The 22,232-nt window shown below is 37.1% G+C and overlaps 1 protein-coding gene across 3 annotated transcripts in view; it reads left to right on the forward strand.

Annotated features, from left to right (window-relative positions):
- Positions 1-22,232, forward strand: part of TAF2 (TATA-box binding protein associated factor 2) — a 101,738-nt gene that overhangs the window by 73,506 nt on the left and 6,000 nt on the right. For 2 of the 3 annotated variants that reach the window (XM_037892077.2, XM_037892079.2), the window contains 5 exons: positions 4,465-4,534; positions 6,232-6,341; positions 9,845-10,074; positions 12,793-12,945; positions 13,339-13,444. In XM_037892077.2, coding sequence (XP_037748005.1) covers positions 4,465-4,534; positions 6,232-6,341; positions 9,845-10,074; positions 12,793-12,945; positions 13,339-13,444 — 669 coding nt within the window. Of the gene's footprint in view, positions 1-4,464; positions 4,535-6,231; positions 6,401-9,844; positions 10,075-12,792; positions 12,946-13,338; positions 13,445-22,232 lie in introns of those variants that run through there. The other variant, XR_005224257.2, reaches the window with a different exon arrangement.

Below are 22,232 nucleotides of genomic sequence, written 5' to 3' on the forward strand. Positions count from 1 at the left end.
TAGTCGAAGATCAATTAATTGCCAAAATTAGGCTATCCCATCATATCATCTCCTCCATAAACTTATCAAGCTTTGTCTTGAAGCCAGATATGTCTTTTGCCCCCACTGCTTCCCTTGGAAGGCTGTTCCAGAACTTCACTCCTCTGATGGTTAGAAACCTTCGTCTAATTTCAAGTCTAAACTTCCTGGTGGCCAGTTTATATCCATTTGTTCTTGTCTCCACATTGGTACTGAGCTTAAATAATTCTTCTCCCTCCATGGTATTTATCCCTCTGCTATATTTATAGATAGTAATCATGTCTCCTCTCAGCCTTCTTTTAGTTAGGCTAAACAAGGCAAGCTCCTTGAGTCTCCTTTCATAAGACAGGTTTTCCATTCCTCGGATCATCCTAGTAGCCCTTCTCTGTACCTGTTCCAGTTTGAATTCATCCTTCTTAAACATGGGAGACCAGAACTGCAAACAGTGTTCCAGATGAGGTCTCACCCCAGTGCCTTGTATAACGGTACTAACACCTCCTTATCTCTACTGGAAATACCTCGTCCGATGTATCCCAAGTCTGCATTTTTTCACGGCCATATCACATTGGTGGCTCATAGTCATCCTGTGATCAACCAATACTCCGAGGTCCTTCTCCTCCTCTGTTACTTCCAAGTGATGCGTCCCCAGTTTATAACAAAAATTCTTGTTATTAATCCCTAAATGCGTGACCTTGCACTTTTTACTATTAAATTTCATCCTATTACTATTACTCCAGTTTACAAGGTCATCCAGATCTTCCTGTATGATATCCCGGTCCTTCTCTGTATTGGCAATACCTGCCAGATTTGTGTCATCCGCAAACTTTATTAATACATTCACGCTTTTTGTGCCAAGGTCAATAATAAAAAGATTGGTCCCAAAACTGATCCCTGAGGAGCTCCACTAGTAACTTCCTTCCAGTCGGACCGTTTACCTTTCAGTGTGACCCATTGTAGTCTCCCCTTTAACCAGTTCCTTATCCACCTTTCAGTTTTCATATTGACCCCCATCTTTTCCAATTTAGCTAATAATTCTCCATGTGGAACGTATCAAATGCCTTACTGAAATCGAGGATAACTAGATCCACTGTGTTCCCTTTGTCTAAAAAATCTGTTACCTTCTCAAAGAAGGAGATCAGGTTGGTTTGACACGATCTACCTTTTGTAAAGCCATGTTGTATTTTGTCCCCATTACCATTGACCTCAATGTCCTTAATTACTTTCTCCTTCAAAATTTTTCCCAAGACCTTGCATACTACAGGTGTCAAACTAACCAGCTTATAGTTACGCGGATCACTTTTTTACCTTTCTTAAAAATAGGAACTATGTTAGCAATTCTCCAATCATACGGTACAACCCCTGAGTTTACAAATTGATTAAAAATTCTTGCTACCGGGCTTGCAATTTCATGTGCCAGTTCCTTTAATATTTTTGGATGAAGATTATCCGGGTCCCCCGATTTAATCCCATTAAGCTATGTGTTTGCGGAAGCCACAAAGGACACCAAACATCTGAATTTCTGCTCCAGAGGAAGCATGACTCCAGTCTTCCCATCGGACAGCTTCCTCCTTCAGTGGCCTTGGGGATTGCTGTGTGCTTTCCTGCCGACTCTTCTGATCGCCAGAATAATATCCGAGATTGGACAGGATAAGGCTTTGTCATTGTGATAGCCTTATACTGTCCAAGTTTGGCTGCCAAACCTGGTAGAGATATTAAAAAAGCCTCCTATACACCACCTGGCTTGCTCAGACATAGTATCCTCGAACCTCAGTCAGATAAAGCACTCAGATCATTTTGGCTGGCTGAGCACTGCTGACAGAAGCTGCTCCCTACAAGATCAGGAAATTCTTATGCAAAGCAGGAAACCTTCCACCAGGAAGACATACTTTCCAAAATGTAAAAGGTTATCCATATGGGCAACTCAGAATAATATTGACCCAGTGGAAGCCCCAATACTGAAAAATCTTGGACTACATTTTCCTCCTGAAACACACAGGGTAACATTTAATTCCTTAAGTTTCGCCTTGCTGTGAAATTGGCGTGTCATGTTCTAGTACAGTCATACTCTGACTGGTCACACTTTGATACTGAAATTCCTCCAGGGTCTTCTTCATACTTGTCCTCCAGTCAGGACCTGACTCCCACATGGGACCTCATATTTTCCTTTTAAAGCTTAGCGAGTGTCCTCTGGAAGCATTCTCAGAGTGCTCAATATACCACATTGCCACCAGCCTGGTTTTTCTCATGGCAGTTACCTCAACACAGAGTTAGTGAACACCACGGTCTTATGGCCAGTCTGCGTTACACCTCCTTCAATAGGGATGAGATGGTGATGAAACCACACTCTAAGTTCATCAATTAAGGTGGTCTTGAAATTCACCTGAACCAACCTCATCACCTTATCAGTCGTCAGGTGAAGCTGAACTAAGTGCCGAGAGAGAAGAAGCTGCATGCTTGGACGTCTCCAGAGCCTTGTTATATTACCTACATATATTATGAAAGGACCAAACTTTCCAGGCTTTCTCCGCCTCTTTGTGACTATATCTAGTATCAAAACGCCAAGCTCTTTCATCATAGAGAAACTTGAAATGGATCATGCAGCATATTTCTACCTGTTATCAATTGGTTGGTGAGTCACTCAGTCCAAACGTTAAGGACTACTCCATTGTCCACCTGCTTCAGAAAAGTTAGTCTCTGTAATCTGCAAGGCAGTTATGTGGAGCAACTCACTAGCTTTTGTTGAACATGCGTTTTGATGTGGCAGCCAGATCAGATGCCAAGTTTGGGAGTGCAGTACTTCTGTCTCTGACTGATACTGCTGAAACTCCTCATTCCCACTCTCGGGGGAGGATACCGCTTGTCAGTCACCTCTAGAGGGATCCACACTGACACATACTCAAAAAAAAGAACAATTACTTACCATACAGCAACTGAGGTTAGTTAAGATACTGTGGATCCCATAACCCCACCCTCTGTTCCCACTTCTGGGAGTCCTGATCAATGCAGGCTTTGAATTGAGAGGGAACTGAAGGAGGTTTGTGGCCTCTCCAACCTTTATGCCCTCATGCAGGAGCACACGAAAGCACAGGCACATGCACAGCCTGATGGACACTGCTAGGAAAAAAAATATCTATATCCAGTCTCTCACATATGAGGTGTATGTGTACCTATAGTAGGATGCTCATTGACTAAACACCTTGAAGAACCACAATTCCTGTAGCGTTTGTAACCATTCTTTCTTCTAGTAGAGCTATTAAAAGGAGAAGATGCTGATTTTCTGAAGATAATTTTCAGTATAATTACCTGTTCCATTAAAACAGAGTTGCCTTATATTCAGAAGTGTATAGGTCATTTCAAAGAGCAATAGCAACTATTCATTGGTGTAGGTTAGACTAGAAAAGCTAAATAAGTTATAGTCCAAAAACTGCTGAAGTAAAGACCAAAACTGAAACAAATCAGAAGGAAAAGTTAAACGGAGGTAAACTAAACAGATGAAAATTAGATAAGGGAAATGAAATACAAAAAATGGAGAATGTTTCTATAAAGTAGAAAAAGAGCAGCAGACTTTTTGTTGAAGGCATCTGCACAGAAACAATTAGTAAATGCAGTTGAAGTGTGGAGGATACTATTTGGATCGATAAGTAAAGCCACTCCTGAGCAACTAACTACATATTGTGGGTGGTAGTGAATTAAATAATGTTGCAGCACCCCGGGAAAATGAAATGAGGAAAACAGCTGAGTGAAGATTAGCCTCTTTGAATTTGTGTATTTTCTTTATCCCATGCTATTGTTTTTTTTTTCTTTTGTAGTATTATACAGTATTAAAGGGATACAGTCAAATGATTTAAGCCTCTACCTAACCTACTAATTTAGTTCCTAGTCTTAAACAAATCCATGTACGGTATTTACTTTGGGAGCACTCGCTAACACATTCATGATTGGGTCACTGACTGCTGAAATATTCAAAAACTGTTTGATAGAAAAAAGATTATAAGCATATGGAGAAGAGTATGTTCACAGTTTCATGTATAAGTAAGGCCAGTAGTCCAAGTGAGTATTTTCTTATCATTATTTACAGCTAGACATCTATCACAAAACTTAATGGATAGTTAGTGTCAGGATAATATTTCTTATACTCTTCTGAATGAAAGAGACTACAAGATTATATTCTCTACATACTATTTACTTTTTAGTGTGTAATGTTGAATACTGAAGAATTTTTGCTCCTTTTTAAAAGAAAATAATGTCATTTTAGATGTATCACTAGTATTAATCTATACTGACATGGAAATGTCTGTTTCATTTGTGATACAGTCCAATCATACAGCTACAGATAATCCCTGGTGATTCTATGTAACATATATAGAATAATTTTCTAATTGGTCTTTGCTTCGCTCTTTAGTTGTCTCTGCATACAATTAACAAGTCATTTAATTTTTGTTCTAGTTGATCGGAGTTATGAGGAATTACAGTGGTTGCTTAACATGGTTCAGAATGATCCTGTACCTTATGTAAGGTTAGTATGTCTACAAATACCCAAAGTCAGCACTTTTCACTAATATTAGAATTAGTGCATAGAGTTCTTTGGCCTGTGTTATGCCAGAGGTTAGGCTAGATGACCATAATGGTCATTTCTGGCCTTAAAATCTATAAATATTTTGTGAAAATTTGTTTCCATTAATTTGTAAAATACCACCAAAATTCATCTTTGATGTTTATGGTAATTTATACTTAGCAAAGTGTTTATCATTGTTTAACATTCCATAACTAAAAAAATAAAATTTGATCAGTTTTTAGTCTCAAACTACATGTATTTTCTGTTTTGTCCTTTGGTTTAAGAGTCTTTCCTACAGACAGTTGGCACACATAAATCTAATATTGATCTGTTGCATATAACAAATTATTTTTTAATCTCAAGTGTGTTAGGACTGAATGAACATCATTATGTTTGGCTATCAAAGAGTGTAAAACAGTTGTTAGACTGTAGATGGGGTGAAAGGATAAGTAAAAATGTTGTGGTTATTTGATAATTTTATCAGATCTAATTTAGATTTAGCCAATGCAATGCTGTATATATTTTAGCATGGGCAACCTCTGATCTTCGTTTCCCTGCTCCTCAGTTCTGTCTGTCCCTGATTGCCAATGTAGTAGTACTGTTCTTTAAGATGAATAGACTTAGGTATTTTTCCTATTTATCTTTTAGGCTTCCTTTGCAAGTATAGTTACTAATTTCCCTAGTCCTAGGAATATATTGCTGTTATTCTTTTTAAAGGAAGTTGGGTATAATTTGACCCATTAGATCAGATACATGTAACAGGCAACATTAGCTGAGGAAGCAGAATATTTTAATTGAGTCTCTCAAAGAGATCCTGTCAGTTTGCATTTTTTATTCATTTTTAAATTCCAGTTTCAGATAGAGCACACTTTAAAAATTATATCCTGAATATTTAAAAAATCCCTTCAAATGTTAAAGGTTTTTCTGTTCCCATATTTATAAGGGTCTTTTCAACAAGGGAGAAAACTGACTATTTAGGGGAAATGGTGACAATTACTATTCACAATATGTTGTCACAAGCATAGTAAACCATCTGAAAAAATAAAGTGTTTGTTTTTTGCTCACTGCTGTCAAGTATTGGGGTCAGAGGTGTTGCATGCAAAATATTCAGACAGTAATGTAATTTCTAAATTATAGGCGTCCCTTTAAAAAGTGAAGAGTGAGTCTTAAATGTTTTTACTGATTCCTGTCATTTTGTAACACGTTTAATGTTTAGACGTGTTTTTTTTTAAATCCAACCGAAAATAAATATTTATTAGAATATGAAGAGTATATTGACTCAGTACAGCTCCAATTAATTCACCTTAGAGCATAACACGGCCTTTCAAATTGTCATGAAAACAAATCAGCCTAGATACAAAATCACACTTTCCCTTTACCATGATGAGTGATGCTATCAACTAATGTCCACCCTGGTCATGTCCTATTTATTACCTGAAAACTAACTAATTTGGGGATGAGATGTGCATATACGTGTGTATGTACAGACAGAAGAAAGAGCTAAAAGGAACTAAAATATATACAAATATAAAATCTTTATATTTGTATGCCCAATAAAAACTCCAGTGTCAAAAACAGAATTGCAGACATACAAAACACAGTAACTTTGGAGTCTCAGTTCATTTAGATTAAAAAAGCAACTTTTGTTTCTCTTTCAGACATAAGATTTTGAACATGCTGACAAGGAATCCACCCTTTACTAAGAACATGGAGTCTCCCTTGTGCAATGAAGCTTTGGTGGATCAGCTTTGGAAACTTATGAATTCAGGTTGAATCTCTTCTGTATTTTAAGAAACTTGGAGTGGTTAACATTCTGCACATTCTCTGGTATATAAAATGAGCTCTCTTTAGGTTTGTTTGTTTGTTAAAAGCTCAAAAATTGAGGCTTTCCATTCACACTTTCATCATCTCGTAGGGCTGTCCAACATACAGGATTGTCCTTTGGCATCCTGTTTTTCTCCATCTTCTGCAATTACTGTACTTGTTGAAAAGTACGTTTAGCATGGACTCACACCTTGTGTGATCCGTGATCCAAGCCTGCAAAAGAATTATTTCTTGTAGTAGGGCCAACAGTTTTCACCTTGTGTTGCTACTTCACACATTGTGTCTTTTCTATTACAAAATGTTGGAATGTAATTTTCATATATATAATTTTTGAATAAATCCTGAAATGAATTTTTGAATTATTTTCAATATTCAAATGGATCAAACACTTCAAGTTCTCATTAGATTAAGCATCCCATCCCCAACCTAAATGAGTAAAGTAGATTTTAGAATTTCTGTGGATAAATTAGATCTTAAGAAGTTTTTACTTTAAAATTAAGACTTACTTAGCTTTGACTAGTAAAGATCCGATTGTGAGAAGGGATTGTATCTTTTGCTATTGACTTGTTTTCATTACTGAGTCAGTTTTCTCCAGTACTCACGAACTGTTCTTTAACATTTGGCACAGTACGGATTACATACAAACATTTACATAGTCTTTTAGGTCATTCAGAGCTGACTGTTCTCTTTGCATCTTTATTTTTAGTGCTTGAAAGTTTACAGCTACGCTCCAGGGGTTAAAGTAGGAAGACTACTAGTTGTTCAGTTCTATAAGATTTGCCAAGAGTCAACATCAAAATGTTTATTTCCTGAGTCTATCTCCAGAGAATTTGTGTTCCTTGTTTCTCAAGAGAAGTGTGTGTGCAGTGTTCACTTATATCCATTACCTCTTTTTGCAAATAACAAATAAGATATACATTTTCATTATATTTGTTACTTTAAGCACTTAAATCCCTATGCATGAAGGTGACATTCTGGTTGAATTTTATTTTCTGTAAATAAAAATACCAAGATAATTGCAAAGTGTGAGTGCCAATAAAAATGTTTGTTAAAGGCAAGATGAATTAATAATCGACCAGATATATGGCTGCATGGTCTTAAAGCAGTGATGCATTTAAATTTACAAAAACCTAAAATAATTACATTGTGGGGAAACAAATCTTTGTTTTTTTCTGTAATCTTTTATTGACAAACATAAAGTTGATGATGCTACTGAATTCCAAAGAGTGTAGTGATGAGCTATATTCACAGGGGTTCACATATTCTCCCTGCAGTTATATTTAAGATTAACAATTCTGATGACCTTCTCTGTGAAAGTGGGACTTGATTATCTCTTATTGAATATTAAATTGCCAGATCATTTATAAAGAAAAAATAAGGATAGTTCTTATCTCATCAGCGTATTTTCTTGTTCAATTTGAATGTTAGATTTGTCCCCCCATCACCAGCCAGTTGTTCATGCAACTCTCATCAGAAAAGAGGTGCATGAAACTGCATAAATATATACAACTAAGTCTATTCCAAAAACTGGTTTCAGAGTAACAGCCGTGTTAGTCTGTATTCGCAAAAAGAAAAGGAGTACTTGTGGCAGCTTAGAGACCTAACCAATTTATTTGAGCATAAGCTTCCGTGAGCTTCAGCTCACTTCATCGGAGCTGTAGCTCACGAAAGCTTATGCTCAAATAAATTGGTTAGGTCTCTAAGCTGCCACAAGTACTCCTTTTCTTATTCCAGAAACTGTTCGCTCCCATGGTACTTGTAATCCACAAGAATACATCTTGTAATTTTCCCCTCTGCAAGGTCTTGCTCAGCCAAATCAACATGGCAGTTGGCTCATCCTTGCCTTGTTTACCAATTTAATTTCTATTCCTAGTAGAGAACAATATGTTTGATGAACTCGTAATCAATCAAGTGCTGGCCTGAGTTTGCACCAAAACCATTGTATTTACAGCATTGTGCCAGATGTTAGATATTTTTTGCTACGGGTGGTGCCAAATGTGCTTTTACCATTCGTGTGTGATGATGTCAATGCAACGTGGAGTTTTTAATCATTTCATTTTTCATAAAAGCATTTTCAGTGTATTAAAACATTTTCTTAAATTTAATTACAAATCAAAATATTGGATTCAAGTTGAAACATACTACATGGTAGTCATATTAGTTGTTCCTTTTGAATTACGTCAGTGATATTTCCAGAGTGTGTGCAACAGTCATGCCCCAGTCATGATTGGGGTTTCTCTTCTGCTAAATGTTATAAAATACAGAGGAAAACATGGTTCCTTTTCAGTCATGTCTTTCCCACAGGCTTAGAACTATGGTTGTCTTGGACCTAATGCTTCACTAGTAACTGGAGTCTGTTGCTGTTGTGTGGATGTAAGAAAGACAGACAGAAGTGACAACTGATTTTACTTATGATTGCAGACTGCATCTCAGTCCCTTGCCTAGAGCTGACCTCCTACATGGTATTCAGTGACATACATTATTTTTAAAAAGAGTATATGTAGGCTTGAGAGACAAGGTGAGTGAAGTAATGTCTTTTATTGAACCAACTTCTGTTGGTGAGAGAGACAAGTTCTTCTTCAGCTCTGGGTGCTCGAAAGCTTGTCTCTCTCACAAAGAGAAGTTGATCGAGTAAAAGATATTACCTCACCCACTTAGTGTCTCTAATATCCTGGGACTGACACAGTTACACTGCATATGTGTAGACTTGTAACAAAGGCAAGATAATAATGATCATACAGTACAGGAAACAAGATGGGGTAGAAACATCATGATTCTGAGTGTATAGCAAAATTGAATTGCCAGGATTTTATTGATTTGTACTACAGAATATGTGACTGGTTAAAGCTAGTTTCTGGTGTGGCAATGATTGCTGCTATTTAAGCTTCTTGCTTAGTTTACCAATTTTCCTTATTCCCCAGCCACTGCTAGTTGTGCTGGATTTTATAGTTTTGTGATGGAGACAGTTAGAGAATAGGTTGAAGCAATAAAATTCAGTTTATTTTTCATGTAACTCATTTTTGCATCCAGACCTGCTGAGGTGAAAGGCTAGTTTGTCAATGTGTTGTTCCACTTACCTGCTAATTGTCTTTGATACTAAAATTTAAAATGAGATGTTAAATATGGAAACTAATGGCATGTGTATTTTTTATTAATATGATTTAGTGTTGTTGTGATATAGCTCCCAAAGATCCCCGTTGTGATTGGGGTCCTGTTGTGGCAAGCGTTGTACAGAACATATAGGAAGACATGCTCCCAGCCTCAAACAGCTTACAGTCTTTATTAAAAGCAAACATAACAAGTGAATGTAACAAATAATAGGAGGGAAGGATGAGGACAACAGAGGCTAAAAATGTGCACAGCTTGATGGCTCCAAATCATTTGAACTTTTTTTTGTTTTTAAAGATTATCTCTACATTTTAACACTTGCTCCTCCTTGATTTTTAGGTACTTCACACGACTGGAGGCTCCGATGTGGTGCTGTGGACCTGTACTTCACACTTTTTGGCCTCAATAGACCTTCTTGTTTGCCATTACCAGAGCTTGGACTGGTCCTTAATCTGAAAGAAAAGAAAGCTGTACTTAATCCTACCATCGTCCCTGAGTCAGTGGCAAACAATCAGGAACCGGTGAACAATCCTAACAATCATGGACAACTGATAGGATTCCAAAGCACTGTAAGCACTGACCATCTGCACATGCCTCCCCCACCCTGCTTTGAATACTTCCGCTGGCTCCGAATTGTACTGTGTAATGAATTCAGACTTCTTGTCTGATCTTTCAAGACTTAACCCTCTGACCTTTTTGTTTTGTGTTACTCTCAAGTCTTCCAGTATAGTGCCAGCCTTAATACCCTCTGTCTCTTTCTCTCATTCCACCTTTGTGCCTTTTCCCTAATTGTGTGGAATGACCTTCCAGTTAGTTTGCCAAGCCCACCCTCACTCCTCATTTGTATCCATTCTGAAACGTAACTGTTTCTGTATCATTCACAAGAAGTAAGCTTGATGTACGCAGAACCTGTGATGCTGTGGTGTAAAGATTTTTATCAGCATGAAAACGGGATGTATTGAGGTTTTTTTATATCTCCATCTAGAAACCAAGTGCCTTAGTTCCCATGAGTCCAACTACACCTGAATACATGGCTCCAAGAGACTCGTAGAAGTGCCTAAAAATGTCAGATTTAAAATCTGATAGTGTTTTCCTTTTAAGTGCATGGTCCCACTGGGAAACTAGAAAAGTCCTCTTCCCAATGGTATGAAGATCCCATTTCTAGGCCTTTGAGGATTCAGGATGTTGGATTTTAAAGTAAGGTATTTTAATACAAAAACTGCCACTAGCTCAGAACTAAATCTTGCCAAAAGTGGGCCTTGGGCGGATGTAATTATGGAGGGAAAAGTCAACATTTAGTAGAGAAAGAGAAAACTATTTGTGTGACAGGTTAATTAAAAAAAAAATCAACTGCTATAAGACTAAGTGCTAGTGAGAGAACTCAGTGGGCAGAGGGTAACTCGCTCGTAATGTATAAAATTAGATTATAAGCAGTTTGGGATGGGAACCTGTTCTTTTACTCCCTGTGAGGCATATAGCACGCTTAGGAGTAAAAATAACATACATTCAAAGTAATGGGAAATAAATACAGAATTTTTTCTCACTAAAAAGTCCATCTTTTCTGTAGTCCTTATCTTTAGAGTAAGAGTTATGCTCAAAGCTTTTAGAGGATAAATATATGAGTGCAGAAGTTTAGTGTTAATGTGTGGATCATCAGAGATTCTTTGAATTGCCTCTGAAAGTTATCAGCATTTGTGCAACACTTAAGTTATTCACATATAACTAGTTTCTGTCCTCAGATGTGCATCATGAATGTCCTTATTTATAAACGTTTCTGTAACATTTTTTGCTTGTATCTGAGCACCTCACAGTAACTCACAGGCAGATAGCTTTGTGTATTCAAAGGCAGATGTGGCCATTAGCTTGTAATATACTTGGAAGCAGCATACTCTGAAAAATGTGTGAGCAAACGACATCATTTCACTATATCTGTTGTTTGTGAAATTTGCTTAAATATGTGTCTTTGTTATTAGATGTGCTTACAGCACACACAATACCTTGATTTCTGAGTGTTTATGCATTTTCCTGCTTTAAGGATCTAGGTAGCCTCTTCTCAGTTCCCAGAACTTGGCTGTGTTTATTTTCAAAAAAATAATCACCCTAAACTGATGCTGATTTAGTTTTCCTTGTGAAATACAAACAGAATAATACAGTACAGAAGTTGGATAGCACCTCAGGCAAACTTTCTTCCAGAATGTTTCACAGACTTAAATAGTATTAGGAGTAATAACAGAGCATGAAATGAAGAGGCCTGACCAAGGATAAAAATATATTTTTGTGAAGTAAAAAGAATTTCTGACAGATGCTAGAGCATATTTAGGTTGACTAGACTGTCTTTTGAGGTTGCATGTTCTGTGAGCATGAGTTGTTTGAGAATGAGAATTGTTAAATTATTGTTGTTCTGGAATCTGCTGTGGGAGGAGGTAAGTTACCAAGGCTGAAGTTTTAATTCTAGAAAGCATGCATTTTGCCTCGTGATTGGTGTGGGACACCCCTGATTCAGAAGCGGTACCGCACCTTAGTATAGTAGTAGATGCTTCTAATGGTTTGGAGAAAAGGCTATGGTAGGCCTTACTTTTGTCTAGGTTTTAGAAAGGGCTAGTGTCTATTTCTGTAAATACGTTTGTCTTTTCCTGTATTTTATTTTGTGTTTTCATTGTACTTTGGAAGGCCTTTCTCCTTTTTAATGCCTATAACTGTGTAGTTTGTAACTCATTAGATGTATACATTTATTTTCATGTTCCTCTTATCTTTATTTGGTTAATCTAAGCAGTAATTTTAAAAGGGTTCTTTCACTCCTCCTTTTTGGAGAAAAGCTAGTATGACATGTAAAGGAAAATCAGGGGCATAACCATGATATTTTACTTTTATTCATCAAAATTAGTGTTCGCTTTTAAATTTAACCCCTGAAGAAGATTCATCTAAATCCCTTGTTTAGATCAGAAACTATGATAATTCAACTGAGATTTAGAGTAGTGAGGCAGATATATAGAAAGACTTTTCAGGAGCTGCAGAGATTCATTGCACACTAACAGTACCATGATTGTGAGACGGGACAGAAGAGAGGCCAGTTCTAGATATGCAGAGGGAGCAAGGATTGAAGTAAAGAGAAAGTATGTTTGTAGGAGAGGTTGGCACAAGTCCATGAAAGGTTTTAAGGAATATTTTTTGCCTCAACTACAGGGAAGATTCTGTTCAACTCAAGTGTGTTTTCAACCATTATGTCACTTTTAGATTTAAATATACTTTTGCTGTCTTCTAATTTTAATCTTTAAATGCTGCTTCAGGAGGACGATCATCTTGTTAAGGAAACCGCATCCAGCATTTCTGTTCATCAGCAAGGGGTGAAGAGGAAGGCTGATATGCCACTTGGGTCCCCATTGGAGCCGGGGCAGATACCAGAGAAGAATGAAGACAGTAAAGTCAAACTAAAAATCAGAGTAAGAAAATGGCAATTCAACTTTAACAATGTGTAGGGTATTTAGTATAACAGTAAAGTCTTTTGCTGAGTTTTCTAACAGCTGTAGCCTAACAAAAGACATGCTGTGTGTATGTGTAAGGTAGTTGTTGCGATTACTTTGGCAAAATCATCTCCCATCAGATTCTTTATTGGCTGTCAGGGAATGAAGCTGCCAATTAATGTTCTAAATGTTCACGCTGTTTCCACTGTAAATTAGAAAGAAGGATAATGAACAAGACTTTTATATTATATATTCCTTCACTTTTGTTCATTATCAGTGATAAATTTGCTTCCTTTCCCCAGAAAAATAAGACCTGTTAGAGTTAATTATTAATATTCCCTTATTTTTACATATTTCTTGCTGGTGTTTTAGTTCTCAAACTCTCAGGAAGAGGAGGAAATTGATATGGACACTGTTCATGATAGTCAAGCTTTTATCTACCATCATTTGAATATGTTGGAGAGACCATCAACACCAGGTATGAATAGGTTAATTTGCAGATCACAGATAGTATATGAGTCTCAACCAGTGAAAGTGTTCTTGTTCTGCAGCTTTTTTCCCCCTGAATGCACTTTAGTAAATGTTTGAGTGTTGATGAAAAGCAAGTGTAGAATGGTTTCTGTGAGTTTTATATGTTGTTAGGTATTCAAGAATAGTTTATTTAAATATATATTACTGTGTTCTGGTTGTATATTTTTGATACATTTCTTAGTAAGGCAATATGCTATGCTTAGAAGAAAAAATCCAAATTAAAACAATAAAATAAGCCGAAGCCAGAAAATAAAGTGAGGGAGAAGAAAAATAGATCCAGTCAGTGATTTGGGAAAGTTGGTTTCTGACTGTATTTGGTTACAAAAAACATTTTTAAATAGAAGAGAACAATAAAGCAGAAGCAAATGTATTCTAGTAACAAATGAATTGTGTGGCCAATCTGAATAAATTATAACTAGATTAATTCTAGTAATAAAGACACTCAAACTGGCGCCAGAGATACTTATGATGGTTTTAAACTTGAAAAGTTTCCAGCTGTGATTACCTTTTTGTTTCCTGTTCTTTAGACAATTACCTTATAGAATTCTATTACTCCTCTTCTCTGGATTTTTACCTCTAACTATTATTCTTAGATATTTCTTGAAAACCTTAAGCAAAGTTCCCTACTAAACTTCCCTACTCTGTCATTAGCAGAGAGAAATTCAGTAACTGGCCAACTCTAGTTAATCTTTGATTTCTTATTCTTCTAGCATGTCCCTTTAAATAATTTCCAATATTTTTTTCCATAACTTTGCTAAACTCTGAAAGGTGATTTGCAATGTTTTACCTTTTAAAGTATAGTATATAGAAGGGTGGTGAGCATATAAATGCAAGAACAGTGTCATGGCTAGTCATAAAATGTGTAGGACTGGAAGGGACCTCAGTAGGTCATCTAGTCCAGTACCCTGCACTCAAGGCAGGATTACGTAATAACTAGACCATTCCTGACAGGTGTTTGTCTAACCTGTTCTTAAAAACCTCCAATGATGGAGATTCCACAGCCTCCCTAGACAATTTGTTCCAGTGCTTAACTACCCTGACAATTAGTAAGCTTTTCCTAATCTCCAACCTAAACCGCCCTCCCACTTTGGTGTCGTCCACAAACTTTATAAGTGTATTCTCTATGCCATTATCTAAATCATTGATGAAGATATTGAACAGAACTGGACCCTGGACTGATCCTTGTGAGACCCCACTCAATTTATTCTTCCATTTTGACTTTGAACTACTGATAACTGCTCTCTGGGAACAGTTTTCAAACCAGTTATGCACCCACCTATAGTAGCTCCATCTAGGCTATGTTTCCCTAGTTTGTTTATTAGAAGGTCATGCGAGACAGTATCAAAAGCCTTACTAAAGTCAAGATATACCATGTCTACTGCTCCCCCCATTCACTCCCCCCCCATTCCCCTCATTCACTGCTTCCCCCCATTGTTATCTTGTCAAGAAAAGCTATTAGGTTGGTTTGACACTATTTGATCTTGACAAATCCATGTTGACTGTTACTTATCCCCTTATTATCGTCTAGGTGTTTTCAAATTGATTGCTTGATTATTTACTCCATTATTTTTCCGGTTACTGAAGTTAAGCTGACTGGTCCGCAATTCCCAGGGTTGTCCTTATTCCCCCTTTTATAGACTGGCACTATACATCTCCTTTTCCGCTGTTATCGCAAAGCATGGTGCATGCTGGGGCATGTCAGCTACCACAGATACTCATTAGCGTATGAAGCTGATCTGTTGAGGTTTAGTATTTATAACTTTTATGTGATGTTTTGCAACGTTTCATTTTTTATTATTTTACATACTATGGGGTATAAAGTCATAAACAAGAAACTTTGCAAAACTGTGCCAAATTGTTTACAAATGGGACTTATGGGACTCTCCGTCAGCCAGCTCCATGCTCTAATGTTGTTCCATATTAAGTATGCTGAGGTTCAGAATGGGTGTATTCTGAATCAGAGTGGAATGGGGGCCAGTTGGCCATTACTTATATAGATCTATAACGGACAGAAAAATTAATCTGAGATTATGTGCTGAATGACCCACTTACCCCTGATATTTATACATTTAGCACAGATGAAATACACTTCGTTTCTTAGGTTTCAGAGTAGCAGCCGTGTTAGTCTGTATCCGTAAAAAGAAAAGGAGTACTTGTGGCACCTTAGAGGCTAACCAGTTTATTAGAGCATAAGCTTTAGTGAGCTACAGTTCACTTCATCGGATGCATCCGATGAAGTGAGCTGTAGCTCATGAAAGCTTATGCTCTAATAAATTGGTTAGTCTCTAAGGTGCCACAAGTACTCCTTTTCATTTCTTAGGTTACTGAGAAATCAGACATTATCTTTGCCTCTGAAAGTGCATCGAACTCACTTAAAAGCCTTTGAAAATCATTGTATTTTGAGAGACAAGTTGGATGAGGATTACCTAACCTACCTTGTATCTCTAATATCGTGTGACCGACACAACTACAACTACACTGCATACAATACTGTATTCTGAGACAGTTTGATCTTAGCATATTTTTTCTTGTTTTTTCTTCCTTGATTTATACTGCTAGGGACAGTTTTATTAAAAATATCCTTTGCTTTTAAAACTTCACCTTTTTCTTCTTTTTGGTACAAACAGAGAAATACAACTTTCAGGTGAGCAATAAGGGCAGATGAGCTCAAATAATACACAAATGAGGAAAAAACATACCATGTCTAAATAGAATTGCTTCCAAATGCAGTTTTCTCAATTTTCCAGAGATATCAATGATTCTTTACAGCCAAGATTTTCAGGGGACTTTCAGTATTATTTGAATTATTGCAGGACTTGCAGAGTAAGCATACTTCAACTGTTGATGGTGTTGAAGTGGCTTTTGATGGAGGTGATAAAATAGGACATCGTATTAGTAGATATCAGGGCTCTCATGTCATCTCCAAAGCAAGGTACCCTGAAAACATAGTGAGGTCTTAGTCCATACACAGCCTCTCCTCTCAGAGCTGTGGGTCAGACTCACATCAGCTCTTACAAAACATTAGGGAATTAGCCAAACACAGTTCTAGCTTTGCAAATAGCAGCTGGAAAGAGAGAGTTCATGATGGCTTTGAATGCTGCCATATCTATTTGTGAGTGATATTCAGCAAGCTTTATGATTGATTTCCCCACAGGATAATAAACTGGACTCAAACACAAATTTCTCCATGTTACTGTGTCTTACAGAAAACTCAGTGGCTCAACACATCCTCACCCCTAGTAAATTTGATTTTCATTATATTACTGTTTTACAAGCTTTCTATTGTATCCTTTTACCCATAAAGGTGGCCCTATGAGGTCAGGGTTGAGACCCACAACCAGGACAGTAAAGGGAGATTTGCAGTACAACTGGTTATTCTGTGTAAAAGTAGGATTTCAGTTTTTAATGCTGTAATTACAGCACCTGTCATAGTTCAGCTTCACTTTGAAAATGTTTTCAAACATTTGTTAAAAATGCCCTAAATACAATAATGAAATTTTTTTATGCTGTTCAAACCATGAATGCCTCTATGCAGCTTACAAAAAAAATTAAACCCAGAAAATTCAAGTATGTGAAGTATCTTTTAAACTTGCTGTTACGTTAATTATAGTTCTTCACTAAGTACAGCAGCTCTGAGAGAATCAACAGAAGCCTTTTTTTGAGCATCTGAAGTCATTCAAGATCAGATTTCTAATGTGAAAAACAGAATTTTTATTTGCTATTAAATCATCAAGAACAGTGGCAATGTTCCACTGTCAGTCCTAAAAGATCACAAAAATGTCAAGACTTTGCACTCTTTCTAATGTAAACACCAGCCTTCATGTCACATTTAAGACTGCAAGGTGACTATTACACTATATTGCACAGATGAATTTGGTGAAATGGGTTTATTCCATCTGAAAAAGTGTCCTTTGTATTAGGTAGTCCTTTCAGTCGGATTAGCTTTTACATCAGACAAGCTTAAAATAGAATCTCTTTACTTTCCTATTCCACTGTTCTTAAAGTGTAGTCATACTCTAAAATCAGTCACTGTAAAAATTGTATCACGGGATTTCACATTTGTGTCAATGATTCCAGACTAATTTTTTTTACTTTACTTATAAACTGAAGTAAATAAGTTTATAAGTAAAACATGTTTTTCCCTAAATGTGACCCCTGCACATTCAACCTGGGTTCAGCTTTTCTGGCTCAACACATCCTCACCCTTTAGTAATTAGAACTTTAGTTAACCATCCTTTTCATAATGTACAGTAGTATGCAGTTCAGTTTCTCTTAGTTGTATTGACTCTGCCAAAATAAAAAGTAAATAAGCAGATGAGACTCTGAGAGCATATAAGGAGCATATCTGTTGAGTAACAATATCTAATTTTTATGTACTGGTATCAGAGTAACAGCCGTGTTAGTCTGTATTCGCAAAAAGAAAAGGAGGACTTGTGGCACCTTAGAGACTAACCAGTTTATTTGAGCATAAGCTTTCGTGAGCTACAGCTCACTTCATCCAATTTATTTGAGCATAAGCTTTTGTGAGCTACAGCTCACTTCATCCGATGAAGTGAGCTGTAGCTCACGAAAGCTTATGCTCAAATAAATTGGTTAGTCTCTAAGGTGCCACAAGTACTCCTTTTCTTTTTGTGTACTGGTAGTTATTCTTCTGACCATCACTGCACTTTAAGTAGGTATAGCAATTGTTAGAAAAGGCATACACTGTTGGAAAAACTTCATAAGTTCTGTTGACTCCCTCACTTTTCCAAAATAATAAAAATGGTCACATTGCTGTTCTTGTAAACCACTATTTTCCTATCCAGTGGCCCATATAAATTCTACCAGCAGGCTATGTGATAGAAACCTAGTCACAAACCTGGATTTGTGCTGGGAATGGCCCACCTTGATTATCATACACATTGTAAGGAAAGTGATCACTTTACATAAGCTATTACCAGCAGGAGAGTGGGGTGGGGGAGAAAAAAACCTTTTGTAGTGATAAACACCCATTTTTTCATGATTTGTGTGTATAAAAACATCTTCTGTATTTTCCACAGTATGCATCCGATGAAGTGAGCTGTAGCTCACAAAAGCTTGTGCTCAAATAAATTGGTTAGTCTCTAAGGTGCCACAAGTACTCCTTTTCTTTTTGCGAATACAGACTAACACGGCTGTTACTCTGGAACAGGTTACATTTGGTGATCTTGAACATTCATTTATATTTTTCCCCATTCTTGTTTATCACCAGTATAACAGTTCAAAACATGGTTCATTTAGCTAGAAAGTGCAAAGTTGCTGGAATTATTTGCAACTTGTGACAATGAGTGGAGCAAATATCGCCTCGAAGTATAGAAGGAAAATACTTTAGCTATATTTTTAAATAATGCATTTATGACAATATACTTGAGTGTGTGGTAAGAACTACAAATTTCTGCACTGTTACAAATTGTCTATTGAAGATCAGTTTGATGTACAAATTCACCATAACATGGCTGCATGTGTACAGACACCATGGTTGTCAGTGGAAATTCAACCTGGGACCTGTATCAAGAGCATAAGTCCCTGCTACTTGAGCAAAATGAATTAACTCAGGATTTGCCTTAACAGTATGTTAGTGCACACTAGCTGGGGGTGAATTCTAGTGGGTGGGCACCAGGGTGTCACACACTTACTGATTTGTGTGGACCCTGCTGGCATTTGCTAACAGTTCCTTAGTGCATGTTGATGTAGCCCATACTATGTTAATGTGCACTAGGGAACTTCAGTGTGTACTAGCAGTGTCCACACAATACACTGGTGTGAACAATACACTGGTGTGAACAAGAACTTACACCCCAGTTGGTGTGCACTAGCACACCATGTAGACACAGAAGCCCTCAGTCAGCTGTGAGTAAATAGCATGCTGTTAGTCACAAGGATCAGCCACTAGAGGGAGACAGGATCACCTACACTACACCAATGTACTTAATAATGCAGGTACGAATGTGCGGTAATTCTTGTTTCTCAGAACATGATAGCAACACTGACAGGCTCGGTTTTGCATAGCCTTTTTAAGCTGGAAACATTTGTTGTAATTGTTGTGGTAGACTAGCTTTAATACATATTATCTACGTACACAGTATACATGGGATAACTTTATTATCTAAAATATGCTCATTTCCAATCTGGTGGCTTTTAGGCTTTGAGATTCTGTTGGAGCCAGTATAGCACTGTAATAGCATAATGTATATTGAGCTAATAGCCATTCTGTCCTTCATGAAGAATGGCATTTCCAGGTACTTTAGAAGAAAGTGTGTGAAAGTTGCTATAACAATAACATAAACATTGAAGATAAAAGTCATAAAATGCCTCTCTGCCATGTACATTGGCCAAACCGGACAGTGTCTACGCAAAAGAATAAATGGACACAAATCTGACATAAGGAATCATAACATTCAAAAACCAGTAGGAGAACACTTAAACCTCTCTGGCCACTCAGTAACAGATTTAAAGGTGGCAAGTTTGCAACAGAAAAGCTTCAAACACAGACTCCAACGAGAAACTGCTGAGCTTGAATTAATATGCAAACTATATACCATTAACTTGGGTTTGAATAGAGACTGGGAGTGGCTGGTTCATTACACATATTGAATCTATTCCCCCATGTTAAGTATCCTCACACCTTCTTGTCAACTGTCTAAATGGGCCATCTTGATTATCACTACAAAAGTTTCAGAGTAGCAGCCGTGTTCGTCTGTATCCGCAAAAAGAACAGGAGTACTTGTGGTGGTGGTGTTGTTTTTTTCCTCCTGCTGATAATAGCTCATCTTAATTAATTAGCCTCTTACTCCATCTTTTCATGTTCTCTGTATGTGTGTGTGTGTGTGTATATATATATATATATCTTACTATATGTTCCATTCTATGCATCTGATGAAGAGGCTGTAGCCCATGAAAGCTTATGCTCAAATAAATTTGTTAGTTTCTAAGGTGCCACAAGTACTTCTGTTCTTTTTGTGGATACAGACTAACACGGCTGCTAATCTGAAATATGACTGAGACGTTCATCTGTGGTCTTACAGGGAGTCACAAGTACACTGTGCCAGGAAAACGTATACAGATCTCATATTCTGTTGCAACTGCTAATTTCACTGAGAGAATGATTTATTCTTCTAGGGTTATTAGAGGTGACTGGTTGGACTTTTAGACTGACAAGCTAGTGTCCACACAGGTCCTCAAGGACTCTGGACCTACCTGGCTTATTGAAAGAAATATGGCTCCGTATCTTTTTATAAACTTTAATAAAGCTATTAAACAAACAAAATATTTTAAAAAATCAAAAAACATGTCACCAAACCTAAACTATTGTTAATAATACTAAACTAAAATTAAAGGAATCCAGCTATTAAATCAAGATAAAATTACCAAATTAGTATCAATATTGGTTTGGAAATAAATCATCAAATTAGTAAAATCACCAAATTAATACAACAAATAATGCTTATAATATTCTAAGAAGGGCTCTAAGGATGTGGCTTTCTGTTTGGTTATAAATCCTAACTAAAGAATTTTACCAGGTCAGTCAAATACTGAAACCAAATGATCTAATGTCTGAACCACAATTTCAGTCAATTACAAAGTTTCCTCCTTATATTTCAATTCTTGTGTGATGAGTAACCCTTTTCATCCCTCCCCTGCACAGAGAAATTACAATGAAGGCCTTAAAAGAGCCCTTTGGTAAGCAGAAGTTTGATAACTCTTGTTTGGCAGTTCACAGCTTAAATTCTTAGGCCCCACCAAAGACAGAACACACTTTATTTAATGAGTATTTTTATGAGACTTTGTTTTATGGCTTTGAGAAACTTGGGAAACTCTCTTTCTGGTGCCTTTCTTGTGTGGACTTTATGGGTGATGCTACACAGGTGCACACACATAACCACACCCTAGGTTAATAGAATAAAAGGGTTGGGACATATCCCAGCTAATACAAACAAAAGACAAGTATGAAATGGAAAAATACGAAAAAAGGGGAATTATGAACTCTTCAGCTTTTGTGGTCTTCTGGGCTCTCATGAAATAGGAGCTGGAACTGTGGTTGCGGAGCCAGATAGTGATGATGCTGACACAGCACTTCTTGTTAGCGGGTTTTCTTAGGGTGCAGGGAGAGACTGTCCAAAGACGGCATAGCTTTTTTGTTGATGACTTGACTTCCTCTCTGAGGAGTGATCAGTTTCAGGATTCTGGAAGGTCAGTCTTCTCTCAGGTGGCTCATTGACCCAGAAGGCTTCTTGGCCCCACCCTTGATTCTTACGGTTTTGAGCATTGCTCACTCTGCCTTGCAGTGCCGCCTTCCAAAGCGTTCAGAAAAATCAGGTGCAAATTGATCCTCTTCAGCAAACATCAAACGGGAAAAGTCTCACTTAAGCCAGCAAGTTTAAAAGGATTTGATTTTTCTGTAGCACGGAAGCTGTAAGTCTGCAGTTCTCCCCAGAATATAAAAATACAGAACAGGAGACTACTTTTGAGGAAGTTGGCATGGCCTTTTCTGGGTGTAGAGGTCTCTTGAGATATATTATGTCACCAGTTTACAAAATTTCAGCACAAAGTAAAATAAAAATGGATTTAAATAACCCTAGCAACCTAACAGCCCCTCAACATTCATCCATCAGCAAAATTAAAAATAAATTGGACAGCTTATGAGTAGATGTTGTAATTATTTTACAAACAAGACAATTTACTAATCTTTATATTTAGGAGCTAGGACATAAGTCAAA

Source organism: Chelonia mydas, chromosome 2, assembly GCF_015237465.2.
Source record: "Chelonia mydas isolate rCheMyd1 chromosome 2, rCheMyd1.pri.v2, whole genome shotgun sequence".
Classification (NCBI taxonomy): Eukaryota; Metazoa; Chordata; order Testudines; family Cheloniidae; genus Chelonia; species Chelonia mydas.